We start from the raw sequence: 23,732 nt of genomic DNA, 5'->3' as shown, positions 1-23,732 counted from the left end.
TCAAACTTGTCCAGATTATTATAGAGAGATCTCTTGACACATGGAAATTAGTTAAGTAATTGTTGCAATATAGAATTTGCTTGTCCTTTGAATTCATATATAGCAATTAGCTGGATTGAGTCTCTGTTAATTAGTATACCTAATCTTCTTGTACCTTTTCACAAGAGAAAGATGTTTTACAGCATTCACACTGCTCTTTTTTTTATAGATAAGGAAAAATTGATCATTTATTCTTTATAATTTTGATTTAATTGTAACTCATTTTTAAATTTAGACTTGTTATAATTCAGTATTTTAACTCGATGGTAAATGAATTCCTAAATTTTGACTGCTGTAACTTAATCTTTATATTTTTAATCATCTAAACATTTATCCATATATCTTAAAAAAGTAAAATTATAAAAATTAAAATTATGTTAAAATTTATTACTAATATTTTAAATTGATAAACCTTTTTAATCGTTATAAATGTTATAAATATTAAAAGTTTAAAATATTTTTAATGTTTATAATTTTATTGTTTAAAATTTAGGGAACAATATTTAAATAGTTCAAACAATAGAAACTAAGTTGCAAAAGACAAAGTTCAAAAATTGAATTACAACCGAGTTAAAATAATAATGAATGAATTATATATACAATGAGTTGAAGTTCAAAGATTAAATTACAACTAACACAAAATTACAGAGACTAAATAATTAATTTTTCTTGTAGACAATGTACTTTAATTTTAACATTGAATTGGGTAGAGTAAAAGGAATCTTAAAATGGAGAATTTCACTATGGGACTGCTTGAAACAAGATAATTTTACCAAAAGACCAAACGAAATTAATTATTGTTATGAAATTACCTAGTTGCCCCTAAATGTAAAATGAAAATAGCTATCCACTAAAGAATGAATCCAACATCCCAGCCATTACCTTCTCTCATGGTTAGACCCCATTTGAAAACTTGAAAGCTGTTTGATTACTCCACTTTAATTTCTGAGTAAAGTCAAATGCACCCTTCAATTGAAATCAAAGGCACCTCCTCTGCGCATTTGTTTCAATGGTTGAACATGTTTTGAGTATATCATCGAAGGTCTTAAAGTTGCTCCTCCATTACTGATTTTTGTATGAAGGTCTCAAAGGGTAATGTGCAAAGGAATTTTGTAAGCTCATTCTTTTTTTCCAGTAATCGTTTTCTCTTATTTTCCCCTTCTTTGTTGTGCTTTTTTCTTTTATGTGATTTCTCTATCTCTGCTAATAAGTTTTTTGGCCTAAAAGGTCTACCTCTCTGTTAGTAATTAAACACTCGCATTCTGTACACTATATGCTTCATTTTTAATTGATTGAAAAGAAGTCATGTGTGCCCAATGAGGTATATATGATGGTGGAATTATAAGTGAGAAATTGATAATATAAGGGATGACAAGTGTAAGAATACAAAATAGTTTAGACAACCATTACATTTTAACGGCTAACGAGTGCAAGTCATAACAGTTATTATAATTTATTTAATATTTACTCCTAATTGTAAAATTCTTGGCACAACTTGTTGAATTCTTGATATGATTTGTTAATTAGTCAATTAATATAACTTGTTGATTGTGGGATATATCAAACACTTTTGGATAAAAGCTCACTCTCTACATCATTATGGGATTTGGATATAAAAAGTTTAAATCTACCTACTTCTATTCAAAGTGAACCACCACCCTCATTTATACAGAGTTCGCCTATACCTACAGTGCAATAAAGCATAGGCGCTCTTTATCTTGTATATGAATACAACCCAATTTAAATTTCCTAGTTGATTGGGGAAACAACTCATATGTACATATACACAATTCATATATATATATATATATATATTGTGATGGGTTATAGTCTTCTAAATGTGTCAAATATATAAGTTCTTTTATACATTTAACTGAAGCGGCTTGATTTCATTATGGTGCATTTTTACGTACTATCACAAATATCAACATCAAATATTTTGTAAAGTTTGAAAGTGTTCTCGTCTTCAAGTTAATGTAAATTTTCTCACATTACTTGCTAAAATTGAAATATTACTTGTGAAATATTCATCCTGTGTAAATTTGTTCATGACTTGTGAACTTACAAATGTCACTTATAGAACATTTAATATTGTAAATTAAATTACCTTGTGTTGCCTGTCAAGTTTGCAATGTTAGTTGTCAAATATCTAGCATGTATAAATTCATACATGACTTGTTAAATTACTAACTACACAAGTAAAATGTTTTGTAAAGTTTGATGATGCACTTGTCTTCAATTTAATGTAAATTCTCTTAATTGTACTTGTAAATTGTGAAATCTCATTTATAAATATCTTTACATTATTTGTTAAGATTAGAATATTACTTGTGCAATATTCATCCTGTGTAAAATCATCTATAACTTATTAAATTACTAATATCACTTATAAAATGTCTAACATTACTTATAAATTGCCTTATGGTTGTTTGTCAATTTCATAATGTTACTTGCAAACATGGCTTCTCTCATATGCTATTTTCTTTTGTTTAAAAACTAGTGGTAATACTGTCATTTTACCTGTAAAACTTAATTTGGTGTTGGTCTTCAAAACCTGCAATGTTATTTCAAAAATATTTGAATATCATTGGAAAATATGCACTTACATTGATTCTAAAATAAAATTCTCCCAATCTTAAAATAATAGAAAATGAGATAATAATGAAATTGAATATTATATCATAAACTTATAGTATTTGATATATATCTATATATATATGAAATGAAAAATAATTTAGAAAAATATTCTTGTTGGATGTTTGGTGAAGAAGATATTTCAAAACCATAAATAAGAATAAAATAAAATAACCAAAATATCCTAGAGTTAGGAGCTCAGCAGCGTTCCATTTATTTTTAAATAAAAGCTCCTCAATCATATTAAATGAAACAAGAAGAAATTTTTTTCCGGCCAAAACAAGAACAAAGTTGAAGTTAAGATATATCATAGATGTGTTGCACACAATTTTGAAGTGCGCTATATTGCTTTTATCTCATAATTAATAATGATATATATAGTTATTTTTGTGGGTTTGAAAATAATTCTATCAATAATAGAGACCAATATTTTCAGGATATAAAATATAAAAAGTAGATCCCCTTTCCTTTTTTAAGTTAGGTTTTTGCTCCATACAAAGGAGTTATAAGATAAATCTTTTAATTACCTGTCAGAGAAATGAGAATCTCAATATCAATCTCTCATGCCAAACTGAATTTGTTACTCCCTCTATAAAAAATATATTTTTTTAATTGAATCTCACTTTTTAATAAAATAATTATTTATTTTTCAATTAATCATATCTTTTCATATTTATACCTATTAAACACCTTACAATAAATATAAAGTCATTATTAATAGGAACACTTTTATAAAAAGATAATAATTATACATCAAAAGACTAAACATATCTTATATTTTTTAATATTTAACTTCGTAAAAAATATTTTATATTTTAAAATAAAAGGAATATATGATTTGTTATTTATTAAATACTATGAAAAGTGACATCACAGTGAGGTGTATAATGATGTCATTTTGGTGTTAAAAATTTTACTTATTAAACGTGTCACTTCGCCTCATTTTATAGAGCCATATTGCTCATTAGATCCATAAGGAACTATATTACAGAAATCAGTTAAAAATAATAATAATGCACAGTCTACATTGCTATCAGATTTTATAGCTAAATTATATGTAAAACTTTTATTAGAATCATTTTTAGTGTGTATTAAACTCAAATTTTAAAAACAAAATAATATAAAATATTAAATTACCAACAAAAAAGACAAAATCAAAAGCTAATAAGTGGGGTTTAAAACAAGGCAACATCCTCTATAGGTTTTAAATTAAATTTAAACTAATGGTAATTGAATCAATCAGACAACCACAATGACACAGTTAAGGAAAATTAAATGTTTGAACTTTGTGAATTTGTTTTTTTGAAAAATCATGTTAGCAGACTTACTCCTCATTTAAATTTCACAATGCTTGCTAAAAAGAATATGTATGAATAAATAAGATACTACATGGTAACTTAAATAATATATTTTCTACTTAAAAGTAACACTTGCGAGCTTTTGAAGCTTTTTTCATCATTTTTACATTGAGATGACCTAACGATTGTAAGAGAATATATAAATAAGTATGATATTACATTTTAATAAAAATAAAAAGATTTTAATTTTAAAAAATAATTTTCATGTATATATCTCCTTTTCAATTCAATTACAATTGCCGTAAGAGTTTTTCACTGTCAAGTTAACCCATATTTCACACCCCCAACATTAAATATCAATAAAAATTTAACTCCTAATTTTTGTTTGTTAAAAAAAGTTGAGCATGCTCCGCGTGCCATCAAAGTCAAAGTATTGTATTGTGACTCCAAACCATCTAATTATATTCATTGACCAAAACAAAGAAGGGAAGTCTATCTCCCTAGAAACACAACTCTTACAACATCACGAGTTTTTTGGCCAATCTTACAAAGTCACAATCCACAGCTTAGATATTCATTACAAATTTATATATTAAAACTTTTATAACTTATTCCCTCTATTTTAAATTATAAAATATTTTTAAATAAAATTTCACATATTAATAAATCTTATTAAATATACTTAATAATGTTATTATTTTTAAAATAAAAATATAAAATTTTAAAAATATGTTTCATTTAATAATCTTAAATATATACTTAATTGATATTAAATAGAAAGAGAAAAAAAGATAATATTAAACTAAATTTATTTAATAAAATTTTAATTTTTTTAAGATGTTTTATATTTTAAGATAACACATCTCTTTTAAAAATATCCCATAATTTGAGATGAAAGAAATACTATATAAAATTAGTTTAAAATATTTTTAAAAAATTATTAAAGTATGACATGAACTCAATCTAATTATTTCAATTAGTGTGGATGGAATCTATAGTTTCGAAGCATAAAGTAGAGTTTTTAGAAATGAACGAGGGCCAATAATTAAACTAAGTTCGCATGAGCCTATTTTCTTGGTACCCGTTCGTCAAACCCAGTGGTCCCCACTCCTCCATCACGCGTGCTCTCATCCAACGGTCACCATCACACCCGCGATACACGGAAGGGCATTTGCAGAGATGTACCCTTATCCCATCCAACGGTTCACATCGACCGGCTTTGACTCCTCTCTCTCTCTCTCTCTCTCTCTCTCTCTCTGTGTCTGTCTTAATCTGGCAGCACGCATCCCTATAACCACCATGAAAAAAGTTATTTGCATCGGCATGAACTTCTCTCTCACTCTGTGTTGCTTTCCTTTCTCTCTCTAGAGCGTCTTCTTTCAGTAAAAAATCTTGTGGAATTTAAGTGTATCTGATCTTTCCTTAGCTTGGGTTTCTGCCTGATCTTCCTCACCATCAGAAAGTTTGTGTCTGTGACTCAGTTTATTTCCCAGTTGCTTATTAAAATTCGTTCCAATTTATGAATCATTGAAAGCAATTGTTGTTACTGTTGCATGCTGGGAATTTTCAAGCTATGAAGATCAAAGCTTGTTTCGAAGTTTTTTCCTGCATAATTTGTTTTTCAGAGGACTTAATCTTCTGTATGGGAAAGTCGCAGCATTTAGTGGTGACTAGGGTTTTTAATCTGAAATTTGTTAACTGATATGGTGTCGGGTCAAATTTATAAGCAAAATGTTTGGACTTGCCTCTATACTGGGTGAGGATATTGTTTAACATTAAGGGGTTTGAATTTCACATCACGAGCGCTGTGTTCGAGATTGCGTTTAACTTGTTGGGGAGGGCTTTGTTTTTCTGACTTATAATGCCTGCTGATTCTATTCTGAGATGATCATTGTACTTCTTCTTCTTTTTTAAACTTCATTTTCTCGAAACTAATATTGGGTGTGAAGTACATTTCATTTATTTGTTCTCCGTAGTAGTGGTTTTTGTATTTTGATCAAGCCTTCTGTTTACTTCCAGGAGAAAGGCTTGGTTTTTATTCTGATATTCTGATTGGGTCAAAGATGCCGTGGACATCCTTATTTGTGGATTACAATAGGAACTGCGTTAGCTTGGTGGTATTCTTTCACGTGATTCAGTAATTTAATTAATTCAGGTCAGAAGTATGCCCCCCTTATTTGCTGCTGTAGTAATGTTCACCATTAGTTTTGCTTATCACTTGGTTTGTCTCCAATTATATATTCAAAAGGTAAACTTAACCAGAGTGGATTCTATGGCCTTGAATATTTAGAACTATTTTTTTATGCCTATTGTTTGAAATTTGGAATCACAAAACTTGTTCCCATTTGATGGAAACATTCTGTGGATCCTTTGGCCTGTTAGGACAAAATTTATGAAACAATGGAGGCTTGTTTCATACAGTCTGCCCATTACGTGGAGCCTTATGTCTTCTTCCTATGTTGCGTATTGTTTTCTCATCACCTCTGAATCCTTATATGGTTTCTTTCTTCTGTAGGCAAAGTCTCATTAGATCTTCTTAGCGTTTTTTTCTTTATTAAAATTGTGGGGGAGGATTGAGAATGTTCGTTGCAATAACAACAAAGAGAATCCAAGCTGTGACAGAAGTTGGGCAGATTAAAATGAATGTTGGATTCGCTGCACACTACCAACTAACGCAAGTTTGCCAGGTGAATAATTCTTCCACTTCCTTTTATTGGGTTTCCGGGTGGGATGGATTTTTGCAAAGTTTGTGTAGCAGATGACATTTTTTATAACAGAATTTGTGTAAGACTGGAAAAGTATGTTGTGAGGAAGAGACTTCATATTTTGAAATCTTTGAAGGATAAGCGAGCTTGGATATCTCTCGTTGTTATAGTGGCTTTAGAAAGTAACATGTGGTGTTTGGACAAGGTTCTGAAATATATAACTTCATGTCGAGCTTAAGTTTTCTGGTTGTGTAAATTGAATTGCTGTTAGTTTGAAAACTAAAGTTCAATTCTCAAACCTGCCTAAGATAAACTGCACTGGTTTTACTAGTTGTCTCTGCAACAATTTGACTACTTTTTTCTCCTTTTTATTGTTGTATATTGATGTCACATACCCTTTTCTTTTGCAGGCTGAGTATTTCCGTCAGTTGCTAAAACCTATTACGTAGTCTAGAATCAAGTGACGTTGGTTTAGGGAGTATTTTCCTTGTGTTGGCGTCATCTACTGGAAGGCTGCAGAAGAGATAATTAGTGTTGATTGGAGGAAGCAGCCATCTTTTGTTAAAATGCATTCAGCTTAGTGCCTACTTTCTTCCTTTCCTTCCGTTAGGAACTTCCGTCAGCTTTAAGAGAGAATAATTGCCAGTTGCAAAGGCCAAGACAGAATCACTTGCTGGGAGCTTACTGATCAGGAACTGAACTTTGCCATGCAGAATCACGAGTATATTTACCCTGAGAAGTTCGTTCTCCCTTTGGTGCATGAAGCAGTTGACACTTATTTGCATAGTCCTCTTGATGCAGTTTTACCTTCCGGTGCTAGGCAGATAACTCCCTTTGAAAGAGTTGAACTGCAACCCTCTGAGGTTTGCCCAAAGAATTTCATTATCTTTGATCAGACTGATAACCGGAGCAGAATTTTGTTCCATCCTGCAATGGCCAACAAATTTAGTGGCCCTGGCTTGAATGTTCATGCTACCTATAATCGAGACTCTGAGAAAAACGAAGTTAATCCTGTGGAAGGAGAGTTATCATCTCCTTTTGAAGAGGATTCTGAGGACATCAATGCATTGTTGAGCTTGGATGGAGAAGAGCTAGATGACCGTGATGAGGAAGAAGTCAGCACAGCAAGGACTAACGAAAATTATGAAAGTATTTGTGACACTTGCTCCAGTTATGGCTCAAAATCAAAGAAGAGATCATCATCATCTGTTCAAAAGTCGTCTAGGACCCATGGTCACTGCAGCAACCCTGAAATTAAGCACTGGGAAATGAAGAGAATGATCAGGGTACTGAGAGGGATTGTGCCTGGAGGCGGTGAGCAAATGGATTCTGTCACTGTTTTAGATGAAGCTGTGAGATACCTTAAGTCTCTCAAGGTGGAGGCTGAGAAACTTGGAGTTGCACCTTAAAAATCTTGGTTGGAAACTTCGACTGTATTCCTGTGGCAATAATCGAAATTTATCTGTCACCCTCTATGAATAGCACTCCTTCCAGTCTCCTTTCTTTCTTGTTCCCTGCTCATGGGAAGAAATCTTGGAAAGCAATAAATGACAGTTGGCATTTTACATATTCAGGTCATGTAAGACAAGAAAGTACATTCATGATTGTACTCTTAGTTGCTGTTTGGCATTGACTCTGTTGTTTTGCTACTGTTTTGTGTTGAGATTGAGGAATGACTGTAGTTCTTACCTCCTCTAAAATTATGGTATAATTGTTATTATCAACTTTGTTTCCCCATTTACTGTGTGAGATTAATCATTCAACGGGTCTCTTCTCATTTGCATCTGTCCTCTTTATGCCTGGTGGCCCTACCCTGTTACCCAGTTACCATGCATGGAATTTGAGTCTCACATCGTGAGTATGAGATATTAATGTGAGGTAGCTTTTGGAGAGAAGTTCTCTTAGAAGATTGATTTACTGCACAAGCATGTTCTGTTTGCGTGTAACATGTGCACTTGTGTAATTTTTTTTTTTTGGAAATTAAGAATGAGACATGCTCACATTAGTGTCTTATTGTGTTTTGAATTAGATTGTCTTCAATAAGTGGACTTCTATATAGAAATAAGAAAAATTATTAATGTTTGATTTCATATTGAAAATGATCAAAACTAAAGTTTTAAATTTTAATGGAAGTATTCTTTTAAAAAAAAACAAAAAAACAATTGATTTTAGTGGTTTCTAACTTCAAATCAAACTTGCTTACGAAGAAACACTGCACTTGTTAAGATCTGTTTTTAAGAACCGATAAACTTTTGACACTTTGTTCAGTCTTTAAAGAGAGCCAGTATTTGCATGATGTTTAGTATGCTTAATTGTTTGTATTTAAGCCAATGAGGTCATAGCTTAGATTGGTCTCTGTCGAGTTGTTTAAAGGAGCTATCTCCATCTTCATAATAACACATGAACTTGACTAGAGGACTGCGAGTGAAATTATAGACATGACTTGTCTGCATATGAACATTTGACTTTGTTGTTATGTACCCAGAAGTTTAACATAACGAATCTGATATCCAATTTGAAAATTGATGATAGAAATAATTGGTTTCAGGCAAAGTGCAGATCATTGTCATGCATGCATTGTGCATCATGGTCCCCTCAATGTTGTAAATAGTCTAAGTGGAGCACCATCCGACACCTCTGCACTGAAATTGCCTTCACCTTTTTCTTTTTCTTTTTTGCCTTTTTGGAAGCTTGAATTCTTATTTTTAATGTTGCTATTTTTTATGATCTAAAATGTAAGTTAAAAATTTATAATGCTGTACTATATCATAACAATTAATATGCATTGAAATAATACCTCAATTTTGTTTATTGTAGTCTGAAGAAATTAATTTTTTTTATATGTATATAAAGGATAATTTTTCTTTTTTGTCAACTTACTATATCAGTATCACCTTGAAGTATCTAACTTGTAAATACCCTCCCTTTTCCATGTTAGGTCACCTTTGTTCACACAGTAGCACTGCTAACCATATTCAATTTTTTTCTCGGTTCATTTATAATCCACAAATCTAATCAAAAATGAAAATCAAATCAAACTTCATTTATAATGATTTTGTCCTTTTTTTTTTCGGGATCAAATTGAGTTGTTCAGTTTTATTCAATTTTAAATACCCCTATATCCAGATATCATGCTATTAACATCATGAACTTCTCCCTCATTTTGCTATCAATGCGCATGAACTTGACGTAAGATCCTCAGAATAGGCTGGCAAGCACCATATAGGGTGAAACTGACTGTGCAAATAGTGATTATACAAATAAAAGCAATCATTCTCCTACCAATCCATACTTCATGGTTCCCACCGAAAAAAAAAAAAAATCGTTAAAAGCCTTAATTTAAAATTTTTTATATTTTTCATATATATCTCATAAAATATTTTACATAAATGTCTTGACGATAACAATTGAAATTTCAAAATATTTTTTTTAAAAAAGATGAAAAATGAAGTAATGGGGTGCTCCAATTTAGATTTAAATTAAATTTTTCATTTGAATACACAAAAATTTATGAATTTAAATATAAACAATCCCTCATTTGAGTACACAAATTTAGGAACTTGAATTTGATTCAAATTAAAATCAAATAATAATTTATTTATAATTTTAAATTTTCTTTACAGTCTAATCATTTAAAATTTAATAATTTTAAATATTTTATTCTCTTCATGTATTCATTATTAATATCTCCATTGACTCATATTTTTTTCTCATTTATTGTTGATTAAAAAATATAAATAAATCCACCATTTTTAATTTTTTATTTTCATTTTAAATTTTAATTTATCTCTCTTTTAAAATTTTTTAAATTATCCATACAGAAAATTTAAATACATGAAATTTGAATATGAGATTTAAAATACAAACTTTTAAATTTAAAATTCAAATTTAAATCTATTAATCCAAGTGCTATTCAGGAGATTAGTCAAAAAGAAAATTATAAGAATTACTCAACATTCTAAGCAAAATTTCTAGAATATGTTCTGAAAAAGTAAGCCCCACTAGATTAGAATTAATCATTTAATTGATATAGTTTGCACCAAGGCAAGATGAACAAGCTTACTTTGCCACATATTTACGCCTACATGCGCCCAGAAAGTTATAAATTTAAACAAAATCTCAATCATTAATAGCAAAAAAATCCCAGACATCCCCAAATTTGTGTAGCGGGGAATAAGTTTTATAAACTAATGTTCTGCTATTTACATTTAGAGTGTCAACACTGTGGGAAAAACAATCTCTTAGAAAGCTTACAACCACTTGCATCATTTTGGCTCTTCTCTGGTTAGGATTTACATATTCTGAAGCAATTCCAACAAACCACCCAAACGCAGGCACAATGAAGATCCACTCGTAAATGCCACGTGGCCAAAACGTGATTATATTGGACTCACTCTCAATGCCTGCATCAATGACAAAACTCAAGTGACTTTAAGTGTTTTTTTTTTTTTTAGTTCTTTGAAAGCAAATAACGTCAAAAGGGAAAAGAAAGATGAGAAGAAAACAGATGCACAGAGAAGCTCAGATCAACCCAATGAAGCCAATTCCCGCAAGACAGAAGACTACCATCCACTTGAGCAAAAGCTATTTTTTCTAAAATTTAGTTTATTTAATTTCAGTTTACTAAAAATTTATTTAGTAAAAGTTCATTTGATAAAAATCAATTGTTATAATAAAATTTGTGTTCAAAGACATTTTTTCAAAAATCAGTTGGTACACTAAAAATTGTTTAAATTGATAATGAAATGTACTTTTGAATGTATAATTATCAAAAAAAAGACATTAATTATGATAATTTATAATTTTTATTATACAAATATAATATATTTGAAATATTTAAAATTTGATAAAGATTTTAAATAACATAAAATTTGATCTATAACATTAAAAACTTAATCTCTAGTTATTTGTACCTTTTTATTTGTAATTTTAAAAAATATGATAAAGATTTATAATTTTTATTATACAATAATGCTAAAAATTAACATGATTAATTATTCAATTTATAATGCTAAAAACTTGATACCTAATTATTATTATTGAAATGATAATTATATTTTTAATGAATTAACTATTTTTTAAATAAAAGAATAAGAGATTAAACTGGGTAGCATGGTCAAATAACATCCCACTTTTTAAATTTACATTTCAAAAAGCTTCAAATAATTATATTTTTCAAATCCACTTTCAGTCACTGTTTAAATATACTTTCAGGATGTGTTTTCTTGTAAAATGTTTAACTCAAACAACTTCCAGCATCCTAAAAGTGAAATTTGCTTTTTAAATATGAAACTGAGTACCAAATGGACCCTTAGTCATACGATACACATTGAAAGGGGGGAAAAAAAAAATCTAATTTTCACTTCATATTTGTGGTCACTAAGCCTTGTCAAATATACAAGGCAAAAGCCCCCCCCCCCCCCTCCTCCTACTGTATTATATTTGCTCGAAAGGTGATACCTTCTCCATTAAGATATATGTAACACAGATGAAATGATAGCATGTCAAATAACCATGTTCCCTACTTTGAAACTTAATTGAACAGGCCACACAGAAAAAGACTTTTTTCAGGAGTAGCGCATGATAACTGCTATACGAAAAGAATTTTGCGGCACTGATAGAGAGACATTAGGAAAAGTTCAAGTGTAAAGTTGAAAATTAAAAATTCTGAGAACATTAGATCTGCAAAATGCAAAATCTTAGCTTCCTTGCAGGTTTTGCAACATAATTTTCAGACTCCCAAATGTCTATACAACAACAACGAATCCACAAGAGTCAAGACAAACTATTGGAGGATGAAAATAAAATAGAAAAATAATGTCGATCATCTTTAAATATGAATCATAGACAAAAGGATCTTAGATTCGATAAATTTAATTCTTAGCTGGCATTTTATTTGATTATTTGTTTTTATTTAACTACTTAAGCTAAAAGGACCGCAAATAGGTTTATTCACAGCAGTAATTGTTTACTGCATAATGGATTAGCTTAAAGGAAAAATATAGTGACATAGGAACCTGATTCTGCATGCTTGTTGCAGTAGTCCAGCGCTGAGGATTATGAACTATAACTGGATTATCACCAACAAAAGCTAATGTGCTCGATTCTTCCCATGTGCTAGAAGCTTCTGCAGGCGGTAATTCTCTCATTACCCACAGTAACATTGCTGAAGGTATTGATGAACCTGAAAATGCGGTGCGTTGAGAGCAGTCTGTCAATACTTTAAATTACTACTGAATTACTCATGAAACCATTTGAAAAACAACTATAAGTAGCACAATATAGCCAAGTTCTTTCTTGAAGAATAAACGCAGATTCGGTTTTACAGAGAAGGCTGTTAGTGTCAACAATTTAAGCTACTACCTTTTCATTTTTGCCTGGATTTAAGCTAAATGCTAAATCACTCATGAAATGGAGTGGATAAAAAATTCCGTCAAGCATCACAACTGAGAATCAAGGAAAATATTTCAAGCACATACCTACAAAATAATACAAAATGAGTAAAAGAATGGTGCAAGCACCATACACATGCTGCGGACGCCAATGATACAACATCTGCATCAATGATGAGGAGGAAAGTTCAGGAAATCTTGTACATCTTAGCTCAAGAAATGGAGCACACAACAATTTTAGCAGAAAGGTGATACATACAGGAATATCAGTGAAGAGTGCTTCTGAGGCACTTGATGTGAAGCATAGTACACAGGTCACAGTTAAAAAGGCAACCTGTAAGAAATGTATATATTAACGTCTTAATCTTCAAAATTTTATACATAGAAATATTCATCTTTATAGGAATATGGCTAGTGCACATCAGTTTGTGCAAGTGTGCAAGTGCAGAAAAATAGCACGCTATCTGACAATGGGTAAAGTTCTTGCAGCCATGATGGCATGCATGCATGATGCACGTAGAGGTCCAAGAAAATGAAACATGGCATCCACGTAGGATGATGATGGAACAGCATATAAGCAATTATCTTTGCATGATGCCATTTCACTATCCCATTGTATGTCAAATTCTTAGACATCCAGTTAATACACAAGCACGTCAGCAGCTCACCGTGTTTATCAACTTCTACTTGGCAGAAGGCATTAGAAGGGGCAACCAGAGACTAGCAGACCCATTATCCATTTTTCAAGTTCGAATGGAAAAGCTGTGTGGGTTACAATATTCTAGTGGAAAAGAAAAAACAGTACCCCTTCTTTTGGGTGATACAAATATACCTTGTACATTTCAGATGAAGGTTGCTCAGCTCTTACTCGGCTCATCTTCAAGCATAATAAGATTCCTGTAAAAGAAACAAAATGAAACTACTACAGAAAAAACTGTCCACAAAAGCAGGCATAACTTTCATTAGAAATACAACCAAAAAGTAGCTTTCACTTGGAGTTTTTAATTTAAGCCCATCAGGGGATTCAATATGGGAAAGAAGGAATCCACCCAAATAGCTCCATCAAGCACGAATACTACTGAAATTTGATTCTGCACACACATTCGTGCACACAAACACATAAATATCAATGGGAAGAGTAATCCAGGTATCTTTTTAGCATGCATGTTCAAAATGATCTCTCCAATAATTATCACAATCTACAAACATTGAGAAAAGTATTATTTTGAAAAAGTAGAACACTAACGCGAACAAATTAGTAGAATCAAGGAAGAGGCAAATTCAAATACTCTGAAATCTTAAGATGGTAGGAAGGGCACAAAGTATAGCACACAACACATGATTCGAAGATTGAGGGTAAATGTGGTACATAAAAAAAGTTATTTGACGAAAGGAAGAAGATGAGAGAAAAACTATTTTTGTGTGTTTAGTAGATGGCAAAGGGGCGTTGTTGGAATTATGCTTTCCATCTTCATGGGAGATTTCTCATTTCCATTCCCTTTCCCATTTTATACCAAAACGGGCTCCAAATTCTAGCATAATTCTGGGGCAGCAATTAAAAGGCCATTTGATGCTAAGGTTTGTCTAACATTGATTTTGGTTGACATCAGTGAATTCTTCTTTTGACAGCATAGACTAATGAATTCTAGCAGCTGTAAGCAAAAATGTGAAATAAATTTTAGTGCACCACATTCTCACGGTTGAATCAAAATAAACCAGCCAGAGATAGATTGTCTCTATTTGGCAAGCATCACTCTTAAACAAAAATTACTTTACGTCTCAATGAAAGGTTGAAACTGAAAGTTTGGTTAGGAATTAGTATAATAATTCCTTAGCAAGCATTTCGAACTGATTTTTGCAGTCATTGGTTTTTAGAATGAGAATTCAGCTCCTTTTATTCTTGAACACTAGTCTATTTAAGTTTTTATACGCTCTGCACTACAGGTGCTTGTTATGAAATTATGATTTTGGATAAGATTTAGTTATATTTTTGAATAGGATTTAAATATATTTAGATGATTTAAATAGATATAATATATATAGGGTTTATTTATATTGTTGAGATTTGGATAAGATTAGGATATTTATTTCTTCAGATTTATGCTATAAATGAGTGTAATACACAGATCCATTTGCAATGCCAAAAGATTCAGATCCATTCTTTTCTTATACAAAATAATTACAAAACTGTGTCATTGTTTCCTTCTCTCTTTCGTAGCTTTTAGTCGGCCTAGTTCCCATGTTCTAACTATTAGGTAACCAGCACATAGTCAACCACGCTAGACAACCTGTCTAATGTCGCATTAATTTGGAATTCTGCAGTTTGTCTCCATGAGTGAATAAGTTCATAAATTCAGTTCAGCGTGTCACCTATGGAATACCTCTTTGGTCTTTTATGTGAAAGTAGGGTGTATCCTAGTACTTTAAAAAGAAAAATAAGGTGGCCCTCATAAGCCCCTCAAGACCCAATTCACTTAAATTTTTGCAGTAAAGAAAAAAAGAAAAGAAAAAAGAAACCACATTGTAGTTAGACAGAAATACCCACATTCTCAAGGGAAATCTTTGCTTTTACATCTATAACAGCACAGAGTTGTGTAGGTGACCTCAGTGGTATGCAAATGGCATTTCAAGGGAATCACAACATGCAAAAACACTGAAGCTTTTTTACACCATTGATTTCTTTTGAGATTTTTTTACTTTATTATGCTTTTTAGATTTTTGTACTTTTGAGTTTGAGGAGATCTTATCCCAGCAAGACACACCTTCACTTTTTAAAAAGAACTTCTAATCAAAAAGGGAGGAAATCCCTGGTAATTAAGCTTCATTCCATGTATATCCTTATCCACACTATATGTCACTCATCAGTTCAAATGATTGCATGATAAACTGCTATTCAATATCATTGTAACCAATCAATTAAAAGTCTAAGTATAATGCTTAAATGCTGTAGGAAATTCAGACAATTATACATAAGTTGAGCGGTATATATTTATGAGATTAGGATAAACTCTCGGCACAAATTTGACCCCGTATAATTTGTGTCCTGTTTTACCAAATACTACAATTTACATGAGTCAATTTTAGAAAATGCTCTGTTTCTGTTAGTACACGGTACTATTTCACCATACATGCTATCATAAGAGTCTTGCATTGGCTTCACTATTCTATAGAGAAGAATCCCTGCTAATCAATATTCATTACTACGTGTATTATCCATACTATATGTAACTCACTAATTCAAAGTATTGTTACTGCTACTCAATGTCATGTGTAATTTGTAACCAGTAGTTTTTATTTGGGGCCAAAATTTATAAACCGCAGATTAAAGTCTTACAATATTAAAATGCTATAGGAAATTCAGGCAAATATATCTAAGCAGTATATATTAATGAGATTTCAGATAAGTCTATGGCCTCGGCAGAGATTTGACCCATTTATTGCCATGTTGTTCGCCCAGAATTAGCATTTTATCCAATCCGAGTCTATATAGAAAATGTTCAGCTTCAGTGAGAACATGGTTTTCATTTCACTGTACATGCTAGTACGAAAGCTTCTTCCAATAGTTGTACTATTATATAGAGATTATAATTATAATTTATATAATTTCATCATCCTTGTGGTGATACAAGTAATAATGAAAAATAATCAAATGAGCACAAAATGCAAAATACAGTAAGATAACTAGTAGTAGAAGGCAAGAAACACATCAACCATAGAGCCTAATCATTCATCTAATTTGACAACGAACATGCCTTTTAAATGTGCTGAAGATTTAAACCAGTTTCAAGAACTGCCTACCGCTCATGCAAAGTATGAGAATAAATATTAAAAGTCCATTTTGATAAAACACAGTGAAAAACAAAAGGATTAGTACATGCTTACCATAGCATGTTAATGCTGCTCCTAACATAAGCATTCCAACAGCAAAATATCTACATACACCTGCAACAAATTTTAAGTCACTAGATCATAATAAACATTTTTCATCACCAACAATGTTCTTCAAAATTATAGGACAGATTCTAATATTCAGGACAATTAAGGCATGACCATTATTTATGATCAACTCATAGTTAGCACCATGGCGATTTCAAAATCAAAACTTGTAAGTAACAATCCGAGTTTACAAATATATATATTCACTCCATTCACTTATGTGAAACCATGTCATTTTTCTTTTTCTTTTTTTTGTTACAAGAGGATTGAATCCTTAATCTCAACCCACACTCCACCCTACCCTCATTACCTGAGCTAGCCCCAGGTAGCTATCATATCATGTATTTAAAGAGAAAAGTAAACTTCATCTTTGCCCCATCATCATATGCTACAAATCTGCTCCTTCCGTCTTTCCTGAGGACAAACCAACTCAATGTATTTCATTAAAAAGAAAAGATTCTCCCATAAAGGACGCCACCACTTTCTCTTCATGTAAAGCAGTCCCCTCCAAAGCAGAAAAGACCAAACTTATGATTTCCAAGATGACCTTTTTGTTTCTTTTCTAAGAGAAGAATTTTATTATAAAAGAAGGAAGCATAAAAAGTTGAAGGATAAGAAATCTTCAAATGCAGGGTACAAATAAAAACTCAACATGATAATACAACAAATAAGTCAATAGAAGTATTGACCTCTAAACGATCTTTAGATTCACTGTTATTATGATATAAAAGCTTTTTTACAGAAGCAGAGTTACCCCCTTGCTCTGACAGAAAGAAATTAACCTAATCAAAACCGATATTACTATTCAAAGGAAAAGTAGCCACAATAAGAGGATAAAGACAATACCAACTTGACATATCAATCAGAAATTTAAAGAGCACTGCATAGCATGAAACGATATAGCAAAACCATAATTACTGTGTCCATACCCGAGCAGCCACTGCTGAATCAATGGGATTCTTCCCTAATCCAATCCATATTATTACAGCCACCAGCATGATGACAAAAACTAGAAGTGTAACCTGGTGAATCATGTCCAAGTGAAATACTTGAAAAAATTACATCCTAATGTGAATCATTAAATGATCATCAAAGAAAGTGGCAACATGATACAACAGAGATGGAAACTACATGAGCAGATACAGAAGAAGAAAACCCTCAGCATGGGCATACCAAAAGTACAATCTTCTGCCGATTACCAACATGAGACAACCGAAGGGAAACCATTTTCTATGGCTTGCTCTGCCTGCTAAAGTACAATCATTAAAGGACTTTCTTAGTAAAGTTTCCTCAGAAAAGCTTCCTTCATAATCATCGTCATCATCTGGCTGATGGCAAAGATCAACCCTGTAAAATGAAACCCAAGAGCAATGCAGCTTCATGGTCAGGAGAAAGGAAAATATGGTAACTGAAATAGTTATACATGTATAAATGCAGATGATTGCAGATAACTTGAAGAGTTAGATGATCATATGCTATGTTTCTTTTCTTTTCTTTTCTTTTGTTTTTTTTTTTGGGGGGGGGGTGGGGGGGTTTGAGAGTTTATATCAATAACATAGAATTGTTTTACTTTGAGCATTTATTAAACTATATAATAATTAATTTAAAATTTAAAAATAAATTAAATGGTAAAATTTAAAAAATATAATATGATAAAACTATATCTAATTATTTTAAAACTGTAGTATAAGATTAAAGTTAAATAAAGGCATATCTTTAAAATTATATTTTATGCAAATTATTTATATTATTTTCAAAAAGCATTTTATATTAAAAAAACCTTTGAAGGAGGAGACCGCGGATTGCAAATTTTGGGGGCAATAATATTCTATTGTATACAGTAAGGGCTGCAGAACTTGCAGTGAGCCTTCTGTCCCTGCATTCCAACATAGCAGGGGAAAGAAAAAAAGAAAAAGAAAAGGGGATGAAAGTCTCCCCATCTGCCCCTGCGCTGATTTCATTGCTGATAGAACCATGTGACTTGCAAAGTTTAAAACATCCATCAACCTATTGTCTCTTAAATCAATTTTTAACTTATTTTAAATTGTATTATTTTAAAGAATGTATCATGAAGATTAAAGTTGGATACATTGTCTTTAAAAGCATGAATTAAATTAAAAAAAAAAAAAACAGTAAAAATGTTCAGAAAGCTTCGGGAAGGACAATATCATACAAATGCATTTACATACATGCATGTAACACAATGCTAGGGGTGGCAACCATGCCCTTTTACGAAGACGTGGCTCTGTCCTTGGTTTCTTTGCATATGAAAACACGCAAGAATTGATAGAGGAATTCTAGTAGAAACAAAAGGCAATTCCAGTAGATGAAGTATTTTCAAGTGAATCCACAATTTAATTCAGAATGTGGCTTCAATGCAATAAATTTAAGATCATTAAAGAAGACGAAAATGGAAATGACAAAAGAAAAAAAAATAGCTGAACTGCTGAAGCATGAAACGAACAGCAGCACATGACCCATCTTTGGGGCAATCTGGTTCACAACCAAAAATTATCAGAGTCCTAAGTTACTCTTTTCAGAAAGCATATGCATAGGTCGTTATCCCTCTATTTAAAGGTCATGTTCGTCTGCGGACAATGTTCTTATCTAACAACATCTCCCAGTCTTGCTCTCTTAGATTGAAGAAAAGATCGCAACACAGAAATGCCAATAAAAAAGGAAATAAGAGAAATTATCAGACAGGTAGACAGACAGAAGGACAAAGAAGAAGGATCAACTGAGAATAATGAAAGATGACGGCAGAGAACTTGACATAACATATAATTTGCCAGAAAACACTGCATGTAACTTGAAAATTCACATTTCTATAAACCAACAAGAATTTTTAAAAAATCAGATTACATACCAGAAGGATAAAAGTAGAAGAAATGCTGCAAAGAAAAGTATTTTAGGGAAAGCTGCAAGACAAAACATCAACAGTTTAATCATTTGGTTGTTAAGGCTAAGACCTTTTCACAAATCACAAATTTCTAGTTGGTAACGAAAGGAGGTATACCCAAAAAAATAAAACCACAGGAGTGTGACCAGCACGTCCATCCATAGCAAGTACCAAGAAGTGTCAATACAAAATAAAAGAAGAAACCTGAAATATGAATCCCAAATTGAACAGATCAAATGGAATCAAGTACAGAAAGCAAACCAAAACAACAACAATATGGCCAAACATCTTATGTTCATTAAAAGGCAAAAATATATATATATATATATTATAAGAAAAAAAATGGAACTATTTAATGTATCTGGTGATGATTATGTCAGGAAATCAATTGATTATCATATAGTGACAGAAAGAACTAAAGGCTCAACTCTCAAGAATGCAATGAAGAATGACCATGCATAAAATTAAAATGCAGCCTATAGTGTTTTTCCCATCCCATGCTGGGCATCAAGCTAAGGTCAAGCCTGACTTAGCCCATGAACAGTCCTATAGCTATCTAAAACTTAAATAAATTATTTATTGATAAGCATTAAATTAAATAGTACAATTTCTCACAAAATTCATAATGACCAGTATTTAAACAAAATAGTAATCGGCGTAACCTAATTTCAGATTCACATGATACAAGCAGCGGCTTTCATGAAACCTGTCTGGAAAAATGCTATTCAACAGTGTGCCTTTCATTAAATGTTAAGGTAGCGTGTGTCACTGTATGTACAATGTGCACCCTCATATGGATAAAGTCCTCCTCTCTTAAGTTGTTTGCTTTTGCGCCTATAAGGCATGCATGAGCTAACTTCATGTAAACAAGTCAGGAACAATACATTCGAATCAGTTTAAACCATACTTTAAAGCAGTGTGAAAACCTTATCTTTAGCACCTACAACAATGAAAACGCAATTATCTAAAACTTTAATTTATAATAAAAATATTACTTCAAATTTTTAATTCAGTTTTCTTCAGATTACTGCCTTCAACAAAATCACCTGCATGCCCCTAACTTTAATTGTGTCTTCTAGAGAGAGAAATGTGGCTTTTCGGGGTGGTAAGGAGCATATCATTCTTGTACTTGTGCTGGTCTGTAATGTGTATATACTAACCTTTCTACATATAAACTGATTAAGATCGAAGCTTCCAGAGAAAAACATAGGCCCCAGGTCATAATCAACCTTGCCAGAAAGTGAAAAGACTTGGCATGCTACTTAGCACAAAATTATATTGTTAAGAAGGCAAAACGTGCCAAAATAGAGCCAAAGAAATGTTCTTTTCTAAGGATTCAACCTGCCTATGTTCAAATTAATACTTGACTCATGCACACGACTTGGTCACAAACAACTCAACAGGGATTATGAAGCTTAGTCATGAAATGCAGTTAGCTCAATCAAACCATAAAAAATGTGGAAATGGCATCAAAGGAACAATCAAAAACTGCAAGAGATATTCCATGCTAAATAAATTAACAGTTCAACTAATCATTAAAAGTAAAATAGAACAAACCCAAACTGGAACTGCCAATCATTAGATGAACACCTGCAGCACATCATATTTACATCTCATGAGAAGCTAATATATATATATATATCTATAAAGCAGTGAAGAGTAGTTGCGTGCAGTAAGCCTAGTGACATACGTGGAAGTTCATACCATAAACATAGACATCCATAAAGAAGCCATTAAGAATAACTACAAGAAGTATCAATTTCAGAATACAATAGACAAAACATAAATTAATCGCACTCCCCATGTACACCCATCTATGGTAACACAGTGTGTTAAAATTAAGTACACCAATGACACTAGGACATCAAAACTGTGTCACATCACCAGATTCTCCTTCGTTATTCATTACTAATATTTTCACATTTTTATCTAGCCCTCCAACACACATACACCCACACCAGCAAGATTTAAAAGAAAGATAGAGCCTCTAATGCACAAGGGTGGCACATATTGCTATCCAGAAAATATAATGGGTAGTTACTAATGTAGTAGTCATTGCATATATAATATAACTTAAGATCTGTGCGGGACAGAGTGACGATCTGGGATAGCCATATTAGTTCATCAATTCAAGAATAACAAGAACACAATCACCGGTCCCGTACAATTTACAGCCATTGGTATATATCTTATTGGGCTAATTGCTGCTGAAATTAAAAGCCTCTGACATCTTCACAATTCATATATGAGCCTATTTCCAACAGCCATGTTGTATGCCATAAAAGTAGACAACAGTGCTGACCAACAAGAAGGACCAATCACAAATAACAACTTCAACACGTTCATTCAGTTAGAGAAGAGCATATCCATATAGCCATCCAACGTGGAAAACATGTTACATCAGAGATTCAGAGCTAAATCACGTTGACAAAGAACAGATTGGAAAATGCCCTTACTTTTTGCCGAGTCCAGCCAACTTGTGAATTCCTCATGTGGATTCTTATTAACTGTGACAGCAAGAGAAAGCAACTGACAATCACTGCAAGGAAATAACTTTCACATTGCATGCATCACGGACTTTAAGATCTAATATTTTTTGAAAAGCATCCCAATCGTTTATAACGGATGATGTAAGAATCAACTAGGATGTAACTCAAATCAACAGCGCCCGATGCCACTAAGCTTCCCAATTGCCCTAACTGAAACCGTTATTACTATACACTGCACAATGCTTGCAATTGTATCCCTATTCAAATGGTGTTAGTGACTTAGATTTGACAACGGACGTAGTCGATTGAACATTGACAATAAATACAAAATTCCAACTGTTTGTGCAAGTCTTTTAATAGGTTAAAACAAAGAGCCTTGATACAATGCCGTAATCATCGAGCTAAGAACGAAACCGATTATAGAGAAAGTACAATGTAGCGACGAGAGTTTTCAACATGCACACTAAAAATTTTCAATTGATTCATGCATGCATCATCAAAAAGCAATTCAATCTCCCAAAGTCAACACATTTCCCGGGTCACACAATTCATAGGTCACTCACAACGACGAAGAAAAAACAACAACTGGACACATCCCATTTCACAATTCTTCATCTTTCTGCATACCCTCTTCCCCAATTAGATGGAAATAAAAGTGAAAGCGGAAATGCATGAACCAATCTCAGAGCAAAACCCACAAATCCAAAACGACGATAACAAACCTGAAGGTATGCAAAGAAAGAAATAATGCCGTCAAGAAGAGCAAGACCCGCAATGACAGCCACCAAGACTCGTGGAAAACAATACCTTCTTCTCTCATTTCAAACATCCTCCTCCCAAGCCGTCCCTCTCTGTCCCTACCAAGAGAAAGCGCAGTTCGAGCAATGTCTGCAGTTCCAAACAGCGAAACCCACAAACCGATAACAAAATTCCTGAAGGGTATGGTTCATAGGGAGATCAAGTGGCTTTTTCGCCACGGCTTCTGGAATTTCCCAAGGTGCTAGAGCGAGAAAGAGACAGATAGCAGCTCTGTTTATTACATGGGTCGGTTTAGCTTTTTTGAAGGTGGCATTATGGGTGAATAAGGAGTAAGAAGAAGGTCAATGACCGTAATCTTTGAGGATGTGATTATGTTTTTGTGGAGAAAGATACGCTCTGATGTCCAATTGAAATCACGAGGGTGGTGGCTTTCAGACTTTAAAGATAGAAGATTCCGCCGATCCCTAGTTGACTTTGTGGTTTGACTGACTATAAAGCCTAAAAATCACATGCATTAAATTAGTTTAAAGTTTTAATCCTTGTATACAAGAAGTTTATTTTTAATTTAATATACCAGCGGG

The 23,732-nt window shown here is 32.3% G+C and overlaps 4 protein-coding genes across 6 annotated transcripts in view; 1 reads left to right on the top strand and 3 right to left on the bottom strand.

Annotated features, from left to right (window-relative positions):
- The first annotated feature begins 5,277 nt into the window (after positions 1 to 5,277).
- On the top strand, positions 5,278 to 8,400 carry LOC129285156 (transcription factor bHLH144-like). Of its 2 annotated transcripts, none has more exons than XM_054920724.1 (4): positions 5,278 to 5,433; positions 5,991 to 6,126; positions 6,487 to 6,658; positions 7,087 to 8,400. In XM_054920724.1, exon 4 carries the CDS (start codon positions 7,384 to 7,386, stop codon positions 8,083 to 8,085), a length of 702 nt encoding a protein of 233 aa, XP_054776699.1. In that variant the 5' UTR covers positions 5,278 to 5,433; positions 5,991 to 6,126; positions 6,487 to 6,658; positions 7,087 to 7,383; the 3' UTR covers positions 8,086 to 8,400. The 2 variants fall into 2 exon arrangements, with proteins under 2 accessions (XP_054776699.1, XP_054776697.1); XM_054920722.1 differs by having other exon boundaries at positions 5,281 to 5,439.
- A 2,382-nt stretch (positions 8,401 to 10,782) lies between these two features.
- On the bottom strand, positions 10,783 to 16,991 carry LOC129287002 (uncharacterized). Its single transcript, XM_054923123.1, has 6 exons — positions 16,951 to 16,991; positions 13,901 to 13,965; positions 13,328 to 13,402; positions 13,156 to 13,231; positions 12,694 to 12,860; positions 10,783 to 11,079 (listed from the first exon to the last, which is right to left on the bottom strand). The coding sequence occupies exons 1-6, from the start codon at positions 16,982 to 16,984 to the stop codon at positions 11,056 to 11,058; spliced, it is 441 nt and encodes a 146-aa protein (XP_054779098.1). The 5' UTR covers positions 16,985 to 16,991; the 3' UTR covers positions 10,783 to 11,055.
- Positions 16,992 to 17,934: 943 nt separating this feature from the next.
- On the bottom strand, positions 17,935 to 21,484 carry LOC129285128 (uncharacterized). Of its 2 annotated transcripts, none has more exons than XR_008587086.1 (5): positions 20,566 to 20,616; positions 20,021 to 20,107; positions 19,871 to 19,922; positions 18,178 to 18,351; positions 17,935 to 18,026 (listed from the first exon to the last, which is right to left on the bottom strand). XR_008587086.1 is itself a non-coding variant. In XM_054920689.1 (5 exons), the coding sequence occupies exons 1-5, from the start codon at positions 21,480 to 21,482 to the stop codon at positions 18,014 to 18,016; spliced, it is 348 nt and encodes a 115-aa protein (XP_054776664.1). In that variant the 5' UTR covers positions 21,483 to 21,484; the 3' UTR covers positions 17,935 to 18,013. The 2 variants fall into 2 exon arrangements, 1 of the variants encoding a protein (XP_054776664.1); XM_054920689.1 differs by lacking the exon at positions 20,566 to 20,616 and adding an exon at positions 21,461 to 21,484.
- An 819-nt stretch (positions 21,485 to 22,303) lies between these two features.
- LOC129286135 (high mobility group B protein 3-like) overlaps positions 22,304 to 23,732 on the bottom strand; it is a 6,251-nt gene continuing 4,822 nt past the window's right edge. The window contains exons 6-8 of the mRNA XM_054922153.1: positions 23,254 to 23,280; positions 23,020 to 23,114; positions 22,304 to 22,442 (exon numbers count right to left, since the gene is read on the bottom strand). Coding sequence (XP_054778128.1) covers positions 22,304 to 22,442; positions 23,020 to 23,114; positions 23,254 to 23,280 — 261 coding nt within the window. The remainder of the gene's footprint in view (positions 22,443 to 23,019; positions 23,115 to 23,253; positions 23,281 to 23,732) is intronic.

Source organism: Prosopis cineraria, unplaced genomic scaffold (assembly GCF_029017545.1).
Source record: "Prosopis cineraria cultivar Desert tree isolate PC_DT_omini unplaced genomic scaffold, ASM2901754v1 PC11, whole genome shotgun sequence".
NCBI lineage: Eukaryota > Viridiplantae > Streptophyta > Magnoliopsida > Fabales > Fabaceae > Prosopis > Prosopis cineraria.
Note: the sequence above shows the minus strand (reverse complement) of the source record. Positions and strands in the feature narration are given on the sequence as shown.

Bases quoted from the DNA above. Each gene is read 5' to 3' on its own strand.
- LOC129285156 (XM_054920724.1), top strand. From the start codon at position 7,384: ATGCAGAATCACGAGTATATTTACCCTGAGAAGTTCGTTCTCCCTTTG.
- LOC129287002 (XM_054923123.1), bottom strand. From the start codon at position 16,984: ATGCTTATGTTAGGAGCAGCATTAACATGCTATG. The intron at 13,232-13,327 runs GTATGTATCACC...TCATTGATGCAG, and splicing joins CACTCTTCACTGATATTCCT to ATGTTGTATCATTGGCGTCC. The intron at 12,861-13,155 runs GTATGTGCTTGA...CCGCATTTTCAG, and splicing joins CATTTTGTATTATTTTGTAG to GTTCATCAATACCTTCAGCA.
- LOC129285128 (XM_054920689.1), bottom strand. From the start codon at position 21,482: ATGATTGGCAGTTCCAGTTTGG. The intron at 19,923-20,020 runs GTATACCTCCTT...TTTGTCTTGCAG, and splicing joins CTGTGGTTTTATTTTTTTGG to CTTTCCCTAAAATACTTTTC. The intron at 18,352-19,870 runs GTATGTAATCTG...TTCATTTTACAG, and splicing joins CTTCTACTTTTATCCTTCTG to GGTTGATCTTTGCCATCAGC.